The 10,921-nt window shown below is 40.5% G+C and overlaps 1 protein-coding gene across 2 annotated transcripts in view; it reads left to right on the top strand.

The window, feature by feature from the left end:
* Positions 1-9,090, top strand: part of SKI (SKI proto-oncogene) — a 74,988-nt gene extending 65,898 nt beyond the window's left edge. Inside the window, exons 2-7 of one of the 2 annotated variants that reach the window (XM_075189561.1) lie at positions 2,137-2,256; positions 3,353-3,468; positions 3,945-4,219; positions 5,012-5,313; positions 6,549-6,779; positions 8,795-9,090. In XM_075189561.1, coding sequence (XP_075045662.1) covers positions 2,137-2,256; positions 3,353-3,468; positions 3,945-4,219; positions 5,012-5,313; positions 6,549-6,779; positions 8,795-8,983 — 1,233 coding nt within the window. In that variant the 3' untranslated portion in view covers positions 8,984-9,090. The remainder of the gene's footprint in view (positions 1-2,136; positions 2,257-3,352; positions 3,469-3,944; positions 4,220-5,011; positions 5,314-6,548; positions 6,780-8,794) is intronic. The other variant, XM_075189562.1, reaches the window with a different exon arrangement.
* Positions 9,091-10,921: the final 1,831 nt, after the last annotated feature.

The raw sequence follows: 10,921 nt of genomic DNA, 5'->3' as shown, positions 1-10,921 counted from the left end.
CTGTTCCCAGCAGTAATTGTATTTTTTTTTTTTTTTTTTTATTCCTTTAAAGACTACAGTCTTGTTGGTTCCTTACAGTGCTTAGCTGCCACTTGATGACAAGTTCTCCATGGTTTGTTTTATGGAAATGGTTAGTTTTTGCTGATTTTAATACAGTCGTCTGTATCTCCACCAACCCAGGGTTCCAGTTGCGGACGTTTAATGACAGGCTTCGCTGGAAAGTGAATGTCTGCCATTTGTGAATATAGAGATTTCCACTTCGAGGTCATTGGTTCAAATCTGGGTTTTGCTCGATGGGTTCCGCGTTGCTATGATCTTACTATTCAGCCGTAATTATAGTTGGCGCTGAGATGCCAGAAACCAAGGCGTGTAAACTTATTTGACCCATACATTTCCATGTCGTTCTTTCTTTGGTGAAAAGGGCTGCTCTTGTAGCTTGTTTAGGCTTGTTTCCTAAAATCCTTGCGTCGGCTTGCCTTAGCTTGTCCTTTTTACTCTGAAATGTTCACAGGCAATTTCAGAAGGCAGCCCGCATGGGCTTCAAGATAACGCGTGCTTGAGCAGCGTGTCATGTACCTCCCTAAATAAAATGTTCCATCTTCACATAGTGCGCTTCATAGAATACTTTAAATACTTGTCTAACCCCCCTTCCCTCATGTCCACACTTCACGTTCACACATTCATTTCCTGGATCCAGCTTGTTATACGACTGGCATCAAACGTTTTGCACCGAACAGACATTTTTTTTTCAGTGTGAGAGAACTAGTCTATAATTTGTATTGATAAAATCAAATTATTATTTTTTTTCAATGAAATGAAGCTGTTACGTGCTAGAATACTCTTATATTGGACCCTACAATGTTTTAAGGATTCAGTAGTATAGTTTTAAAAGGAGACTTCACCGCACCTGCTTATAAGTCACTGTGTCTTTATACCTCAGAGTGTGTTGAAGGGATGTTGCCAAGAGGTCTTTTCTCTGCTTTAGGGTGATTTACAGTGCAAGCGTCAAACCACTTGTGGAAAAGTCAAAGCAGGATTTGGCATTTTACCCAGAATCCAGTGCAGCTGTGGCAGGGTGAAGTCATCTGCATAACAACCATCGCAAATAAACACAGTCTGCGCTGTTCATGCTGTTCCTGATTCACACCACATAAAATATTCCTTCTATGTGCAGGCAAAATCAGACATTTGTCATTTTTAGGGAGGGGTTGGAGAGGGGGGGGCACTTATTCTGACCAGTTCCATTTCGGTCATTGCTAAAATCGGTAGCGCAATGAAGTCATTTTGGGCGTCTCATGAACTCACTGCTCATTAGAAAAGATTTCTGTGAGGTGAAAAGTCATTTAGGGCCAGCAAAAGAAGTTACCCTTTTAGGAGAGGGCTATGGAGAGATTGCATAGCCATTTTCTGTTGAGCCATCAGCATATTTCTAGAGAAACTGCTAAATTATCGTCAGGATCTCCCTAAATCCTGTTTACCTTGTATGATCATCTGTTGTTATTAGGGTTTGCTATTCATTTCATACCAATAATTGCCACTTGCAAAGTCAATTCTGTGGGTGAGGCCTGACTATTGAGTACGCATGGCTGAACACAAATGGTTTCCTAAAATAGTCTGGTATTTAAATTGTCCACTTTTTTTTTAAATGACTAAAGATCAAAGTATTTAGTCAGCTTGGGTGGCACAGTGGTTAGCACCGCTGTCGCAGCGTTCGTGCCAGGGCACAATCTGTGTGGATTTTGTATGTTCTCCCCTGCGTCTAGGTAGGCTTGTTCCAAGTGCTCCGATTTTCCTCCGCACATTCCGAAAATACACTGCTAGGTTAATGTTTGTCTATGTGGGGAACGAAGACTGTACACTCAACCACGGCAGGGACTGATGTGAATGATTGATTAAACATTTGCTGTGAAAGGGCTGCATAATATGTTGGTTCTATGTCAATAAAGTTTAATAATATCACTTTTTAGCCTAATTTTAAAAAATACTTTTTGCAATTTTGGTTTTGGCTAATGACACAGCATTCATCCTGCTGTAAATACACTAATTCAGGAGACTTCGTTCTCAAATGCCTGTATCATGTACCTATGAGGAGAGACGTGATTATCCTAATCAGGATCGGTGTGTTCTTCCTTTCAGATTTCTTCAGAACCTGCCGCTAAAAAGTCAAAAGTCGACGACTCCGTCCTCCACTCCCCAAACTTCACAGAGAAAGACAAATCGTCGAGTTGGTTACGGAATTTGTCAAACTCCAGCAAAGTAAGTTTTGGTTATTTTACCCGCTTATGTAACATGGTTTTGCTAGATGAGGGAAGGAAAGGAGAATTGGGCCACTGTGTGTGTTTTTTTGCTAGCTTCCATAGAAACAAAGCTGTAGAGTGCCTTTGACACAACATGTTTAACTAACTCTGGAAAGTGTCTCTTTTCCCGGGTCTGTAAAAGAGTTTTGGCAAATGTAGGGGATGAGGTAAGTGGCTCGGAGGCTCTGCGAGCTCCAAAGTCCCCCATCCCATAAACCCTGCAGGATCTTTTTTGCAAAACTTCATATTCTTTATTGGCAGCCAACAACTGCACAGGGTTTTTAAATCTAATCCGGCTCATCCTCTCCAGTGAAAGTTGCTAAGCAATTAGGGCCAACACGGCAACCTAAGGAGGGATCAAGGGACGTAAAACAGAGACGGATCATAATAAATGTGAACACAAGTTACAGCCAAAAACTACAGGCTGTAATGCGTCCACAGCCAGGTGTGCGGCACAGGTGTATAAAGCCACCGGCTGCTTCTTGAGCACCCAGTGTCAGCCTCATAATGGGGAGCACCACGGGTGTCGTCTTCATATTCTGTTTGTAAACTGAGCCCTCTTGGTTCATGACAAAAATGGAATCACGCCAGGATTCTCTGTTTAATCTACTGTGATTGTGTGGTAGAGATGAAAGGGTTGGTGTGCGCTCTATACTTCCACTGTATAAAGATTCCATTTTTAAAAATACAATTTTTGTTTGTTTTTTTAAATATATTTTTATTTATTTCGTTTTTACTCGTGGGAAATTGTGCGCTTAGATCCCAAGTAATTTTAAGCTTTTATACAAAACTAGTTAGAAATTAACGATCGATACACTTCATTGCTACATTTCAATTCTATTTCTCAATTCTATTTTATTGTATGGCCATGGTCATATTTGGTTGGTTTGTTTCTCGTGTTTTTTTTTTTTTTTTTTGAAGGGTTTTTGCAGAAATTGTATCTAGTTCCTTGTAGAAAGCGACTTGAGCTTATGTTTTTGACAGTAGTATTTAACCGTGACAATGGTTGTGTAATGGACTAAGTGTTTTGTTTGTTTTTTTTTTTTGCTTACTAGAATACGGGATATGTTCACCCTCGCCAGCGCCTGTCAGCTTTCCGGCCCTGGTCCCCCGCCATTTCAGCAAACGACAAGGAGCTCTCGGCTCATCTGCCTGCCATGATCAGAGATAGGTAAGAGCGTTTTTTGGGTGGTGGTTGTATGTTTTTTTTTTTTTTTTTTTTCTTTACTTTTCTTTGCTTTTTCTGTTTTCTTTTTTTTTTGTTTTGTTTTTGTTTTTTTTGTGGTGTTTTTCATTTTTATCAGATCCCAGTGGTTCTGTGATTTACTTAGGGGAAGATTCAATTTGTCACAATGTGTGTCTCCGGAACAGTCCACGGAGACACCTCGCCTCAGTGTTTTCACTTAACTCCCTGGTGATTTTCCCTGAGCGGAGATTTGTTACCGTAATGGCCAGCGGTATGCGCAGCCGGACATCGAGGCGATGTCCGACAGCATCTCACGGCCAGCTCAATCTGCTCCCTAAAGTTTACATCGCACTCCATTTGTTTACAACAATAATACATTGGTATGTTTCTTACTGCTACTAGCACGACATAAATGAGTGTGCCGTAAAAATAAATTCATTTTTTTTTGTTTTTCCTGACAGTTTTTATAATTACAAGAGCTTTGAGAACTTGGTGGCCCCAAACGTTGCCCTGACACCGCCTGCCCAGCAAAAAGTCATCACAAGCCCTCTGTGTGCCCCTGCTGTGCCAAGAAGCACCCCGGCATCATCGGGAAGCCCTGCCCAGTCCCGGAAACGAAGGCCCACAGCAGAACTGCTCCCAGCACCCGAGGCACCGGCCCCTCCCGCCACAGTCCGGGAGGAAGAGAAGGAATCCGAAACAGAGATTGAGGTGGAGAGCCGAGAAGAATGTAAGTGTGAGTTGATTTTATTTTTCTTATTTATTTTACTTTTTTGCTTAATTTTTCACGGGAATGACACCCGTCCATGTTTCGTCGTCTTCGCTGACCGAAGTCGCCCTTTTCACCTGAATTGGTGTGCCGATCTTGCTGTGCAGGCATCTTCTCATGGAACATCATAAAATATAATCTTGTAAATATTTGCTTTACGCGTCTTGTAGCGTGGGCGATGAAATTAAAGTTACAGATCAAAGATTAAATGGCTTATGTTTACGAATCAAGTTCCAGTGGTTAATCTAGGCTGTTGTTCTGTAGCCGGGGTATCACCTTGCCTGGTATATGAATCATTTAGTTCATATGCAGGTCATCACATTTTGTGTCACACTCCTATAATACGTTTGGTACGCTGTACGGAGGAACTGGGGAGGCCTTTTCTTTTATTGCCCATATTTTAGGAGCTGATTTGTACATAATACAAGATTATACGTTTTCACACTTCTAATTAAATTCATATGCTCAGTGATCTTAAGTTACGATGTTAGCATTGGTAGGCTGCATTTTCATTAATATTGCCTTAGGCTCATAAAATAGCCGCCTCTACTGTGTTTAGACAATGAGTACGCTCTAAATCGTTTCCTCCGTATTATAATACTGTAGGATAGAATATACGTTGCATTGAAAGCTGCTTTTCACTGTTTATACACTAGTCATTCTAGTTTACAAGTTGTACTTGACCTGTGGACATATATTGAACTTCAGTACGCAAGAATCAGTTGGTGATCTTATGTTTTCATTTTTCCCGTCCTTTAGTTACTTCTTCGTTGTCTTCGCTCTCGTCCCCTTCGTTCACGTCCTCAAGTTCAGCCAAGGAGCTAAGTTCTCCAGGCATGTTGGCCCCGACTGTGATGAACCCTTCCTTTGAGTCCACTCCTCACGGTGACTTCCACAGCAGCGGACTCGAGGCAGAGTTGGAGCACCTAAGACAAGCCCTGGACAGCGGTCTGGATTCCAAGGAAGCCAAAGAGAAGTTCCTTCACGAAGTAGTTAAAATGCGAGTGAAACAGGAAGAGAAGCTGAATGCTGCTTTACAGGCCAAACGGAGCCTTCAACAGGTAATACATATTACATTACCGTCAAGTGATGTCAGCACCGAGGGTAACATTGATGCTACTGTGCGGGATCCTTTCTGCTTTTATTTGTAATACTACCGTGGATGGTCGCACCCATAACCCCCTTCTCTCCACACAAAAAAACGCCAATACTCAAATAGAATATTAAAAAATATTTAAATGATCCAACAGTTGTCACCTGCAGACAACTCTGTCTTCCATCCTTGGCCAACGTTTACATGATGCGGAAACAGCCGTTCCCTCCTGGGGACCCCATCTCGGTACAGAAAGGAAGGAAAGCACCATGGAGACGGTTGTCAGGGAGCGAAGAGCTGGAGTTGGGAGACGCGTTTTGCGTCAAACGTGCATTGGCTGTTGCCTGTTTTTGAATGGTCTCTCTTAATCCCATTGTATATTCTCCACCTGTGAGATGATGTTCGCGCCCCAGACCGGAGACTGTTCTGCTCCTTGCTGTCTGCAAGATGAATCGTGGCAGTTTCCTTCCCCATGCTGCGGAGTTCCTAATTTTGGTGGAGAGAAAGTCAGGAGTGCAGCAAAGTTAACAATGGCTTGGCTGGGATGTCAGATTATTGTAAAGGGAAAAGGATTTCCCATGACCTAGCTGCAGGGTGTTACTTAACAGAAATATGTTGTTGTGCATGTTGGTAACGGAGTGAGAGGAAGTCCCGTTTCTGTTCTACCCTATTATTTTTTTATCCTGTGAATTTTTTTGCAGCCTGATGACCTATTGGGAACAGTCGAACCAAGTGATTTGCGATTGCTGTTTGCACTGTTTTGATTGGTTAAAGTTACACCTGTAATCAGCACTTTAACATTGCGATACTTCTGCAGTATCAATATCCTCTTCCCCATAGAGATCGATTTATAGATATAGGATGAAACCAGCAATTCCTTGGCTCTGCAGCAGGTGTGAAACTGCAAGTCCCAGCAGAACTCTCTAGCTGGTGTGGCATATTGGGACTTGTAGTTCCCCAGAAGCGGGAAAGCCATAGATTTGCTTAGGATATTCAGGGGGGGGGGTGGGGTTGTGGGGTTTCTGGTGTTTTTTTTTTTTTAATTGATGTATATTAGTAATGTTTTATATTGGGTATTTTGCTTTACGTTCTGTTTTTTGTGTGCGGTCGCAGCCCCTATAATAATCACTTTAGCTGTGTACCCCATTGTGCGTTTCCTAGACTCTACTAAGCCTCTTTCCTCGTCTCTCCTGTGTCAATCAGGAACTGGAGTTCCTCCGTGTCGCCAAGAAAGAGAAGTTGAGAGAAGCAACAGAGGCGAAACGCAACTTGAGAAAAGAAATCGAACGTTTAAGAGCAGAGAACGAGAAGAAAATGAAAGAGGCCAATGAGTCACGTTTACGTCTTAAACGAGAGCTGGAACAAGCCAGACAGATCAGAGTGTGCGACAAGGGCTGCGAGGCTGGCCGGATACGGACTAAATACTCTGCCCAGGTAATGTACAGAGTATTAAATTTTGTCTTTGCGGTTTCCTTTTTTGTTTTTTTTCCTTTTTGTTAAAGCGTTAGCAGTGTGCACACCGAAGTAAGCTGTCGCTTTGTAAAAACAGTTACTTTCTGTGGTTATAACAAGACCCCAGCAGCGAAAATAGGCTGTCCAAAAAGAGAAAACAATTTGCGTTTCTTGAAAAATACTCAGTCAATAACGGGAAGGGGAGTAGACTGATTCTGCTGATGTGAGAGATGCCAAACCAGGAAATGATGTGGACTTCCTCCCCAGCGTCACGCTGATAAGAGGCCTCCAGACTAAACATTACTAGAGTGAGAACAGTACAATGGGTGTTACCTGCAGCTGACTTCCACAGAGCATAAAATACCAAGTTGCAGCTGGGGTGCTGATCAGAAAAACCTGGCTCGTCGCAGTGTTTTTCTTGCTTGCAATCACCTTGGGGAGTTCAGTCTCCCTGGTGACGCTGCCTCAAGGTACTCTCTCTAGCGTGGCCTCCGGCTTTCTAAAACCTGTAACCAAGTTGTTCACGTTCATTACCTGTTTATATCCTTCCATAATCTAGTGCGGAGCAGAAAGCACAGTGCATTCTAAGGCTAGATTGGCAGGGAACACTGGATGCATCAGATACCTCTGCTACCCAAACCTAAATGTAACTAAAATCTGATTAAGGTTTCAGTGCTGCCGGATGCATGGCACAGTATAGCGAATTTAAAAGGAGAAAAAAAAAAGTAAAGTGTATTTTTCTCCCGATTCACCCTGTGAAAGAATTATCTCTGTTACTTGGCAAGCAGCAGTCAGGGACAAACAGCTTCCTCTGTCAAGGTCAGAAAAGGGTCACTTAACCAGCATCCTTTTATAACAGATACAGAAAGAGGCCACAGATAAGCAGGCTGTATATATTACCACGTCCTTCACTTTAGCTTCCTTTGCAATAAAGGTCATGCTTGAATAATTGGTATTAAGCTATAGCAATTTTATAACTGAATACAAATCTTACATTAGTGTTTGTTTTTGTTTCTTTATAACTCCAGTTTGTAAAATAATTTGGCGTTTTTTCCTTAATTGGGAATAGTTGGGTTGTTTTTTTTTTTTGTTTTTTTTTTGTTTTTTTAAGCACTCCTTCCCCAATTAGCGATTTACATATCATTCATTTATATAACGCCAGCAAATTCTGTAGCGCTTTACAATTGGGATATACAGATAGTTATAAATAATAGATATACATAGAGATGTACTCAATCACTCGTCGAAGTGGAAATTTAGAAGTGGTGGTATGAAAAATGTAATAGGAATGCAAGTGAATGATATATTTCGAAAATATTTTGGGGGCGACCCTTAGAAGACCAGCAGGGAAGGGGATTTGGTCTAGTCCTCATCTATTTATATAGCGCCACTAATTCCGCTCTGTACAGATAACTTGGAGCTTACAGTCTAAATTCCCTGACATATACACATACAGAGACTAGGTTCAATTTAATAGCCGCTAATTAACCTACCAGTAGGTATTTGAAGTGTGGGAGGAAACCAGATTCTCCCACAGAGAACCCATGCAAACACGGGGAGAACATACAAACTCCACACAGATAAGGCCATGGTTGGGAATCGAACTCCGCGCTGTGAGGCAAAAGTGTTAACCACTAAGCCACTGTGCTGGCCAGTATTTTGTTTGGTACTAGTCATACGTTTTGAGCCTTGTGCCCCTGTGATATCACTAGATCCTTATAAATTGATAGGCTGCATTATTTTTTTAATGAAGATTGAGCGCACAAAGTCCTCCATATTGTATCGTAGTATGGTTATCGATTACTCCCTATGGTGCTCAGATGTGTATCTGCTGGTGATATTAAATACATTGTTCTTTTTTTAAAAAATTTATTAGACTTTTCAATAATTACGCAGATAGAAAGATCTTCCATTTGCATAGTAAATCTTGCCTTGTAAAATGTCCAAACTGGGCCATTTTTATATATTCATATGTCCCTTTGCCCTGTCTATTTCAGATAGAAGAGCTGCAAGCGAAACTACAGCATGCAGACAGCGACCGAGACAAACTGCGGACAGATCTCGTACACGAACGGGAAGCCCGAGAACACTTAGAAAAAGTTGTCAAAGATCTACAGGAACAACTTTGGGCCAAGCCCGGCAACTTTCCTAGCAGCGAACACACACGAAAAGACATTGAAAACTAAAAGCGGGGGAAAGGAAGAAAAGAAAAGAAAAAAATTGCCGCAAATAAAACAAAAACAAAACACCTTATCTATTCATATACAAAATTCTACGTATATGCACAGGAAGAGGAGGAGCTTGCCCGATGTATGCATGAATAGGCGCATGTGTGAGTGTATGGAGTGTGTGCACTGAAGCACATACATATAAATATAAACTTTTATCAAGACTCGGAGGGGAATAACTTAACCCCATTCAACAGAAGCACTGAACTATGCCTCGTTTGATCCCACACAGCACAACATCTTACTGTGCCTCAGACAGAGTGTTTATAATTAGAGCCGTTTAGGTTCGGAAATGAATTTTTTTTTTTGTTTTTGTTTTTCTACACGTGAACTACAAGATAAACAGCAGCATTCAACAGTCGGAAGATTTAAAAAGAAAATAAAAATGAAAAAAAAAAAAAATGAAAATCGCAAGCATGATCGGTCCTTTTTTAAAATCATTCTTAAGCTTGCCTGGAACACCTTTGAGATTTACATTTTCTTATAAGCTATTTAATATAAAAAAAAATATATTAAAATGATGAGGACATTGTAAAGACTATTGAAAACGGAGGGGAGGGGTAAAATAAAAAAAAATCTGATTTTTGTATAACGGAACTGAAACTTTGATGCACAATTTTAACTGACTTGTTACAGGCTTTTTCGGGGGTTTATTACAAAAATATCAAATCCTCCCTCCCTACGCTGGAACCAACCCCCCCCCCCCACCCATCCTCGGTCTCAACGCCATATTCATGTCGACTGTGCAATGTATTGGTAGCAAGCCATCAATTTTGAACCCTGTTAATGATAGACTCTACTGCATAAAGTGGCTTTTCCATCACAAGTTGTTGTCTGGAAATATTGCGTGCGCTCCGCCTTGTTTTTGTTTTTTAATCTAAATTATATATTCTAATATATATATATATATATATATATATATATATATATATATATATATATATATATATATATATATATATATATATATATATATATATATAATATATATATATTCTCCACATACACTTTTTTTTTATTTTTTTTATTCTGTTAACATGGACGAGTTTTATCTGTGAGCAATGGTAGGAGAGGTTAAAAGACCAGACAAAATCAAAACAACAAATTAAAAGGAAACTGAACCATTTAGCAGTGTTGACCAGTGTTTTGTTTTGTTTTTTTTTTAAATTCCGCCATATTGGAAAGAGATCTCTGGGTATAAACAATGCAACTCAGGCTCTTTACAAATGTTCATAAAGGGAGAGATCAGATTGGAACAAAGAATTTTAAAATAGACTGTTTTTTTAAAAGCTTGTGACAAAGAACAGCGAGTATTTGGAAGTGTGTGTAATCTAATCTCTTGGTTCTTGGGTTCAAAAAGTTTGTTTGTTACAAATTCTTGCTTCTTTTTTAATTTTTTGTTTTTTGTTGAGTGACTCAGTATTTAATCTGCAAGTTCCTGTCCGTGTTTAGAGTTTTTTTTCAACAGCACGCTAGCAACGCAACCCAATGCTAAATACTAAGGAGCTGTAACGACCATTTTGCTGCTGAAGAGAACTATCCTGCGCTAATGGCTATAATTTGGGGGATAGAGATCTCTGCACACAAGTAAAATCTCATTCTTCAATGTAAGGGTGTTATTTTGTTTTCTGGTAACATGTACGCAGCCATATCAAAACTCCATTTATTGACAAGACTTCAGATATATTCCTCTTTTAAATGCATACTATTCAGCTGGATATCCAGCCTTGTGCATTCCGGCTGTTGCTGATCTATATCCCTGTGCAATGCATCGTGGGAGATGTAGTTCGGTAACATTGGGCATGTCCTCTTAAGCACAATAAACCTTATGCAATATGCCTTTGCCCTCACATCTTAAGTATAGGCAGCCATTTTATGAGCTGTGGTATTCTCGTG

This window comes from Mixophyes fleayi, chromosome 11, assembly GCF_038048845.1.
Source record: "Mixophyes fleayi isolate aMixFle1 chromosome 11, aMixFle1.hap1, whole genome shotgun sequence".
Classification (NCBI taxonomy): Eukaryota; Metazoa; Chordata; class Amphibia; order Anura; family Limnodynastidae; genus Mixophyes; species Mixophyes fleayi.
The sequence above is the reverse complement of the archived record's forward strand: the minus strand, read 5'-3'. Positions and strand labels throughout refer to the sequence as shown.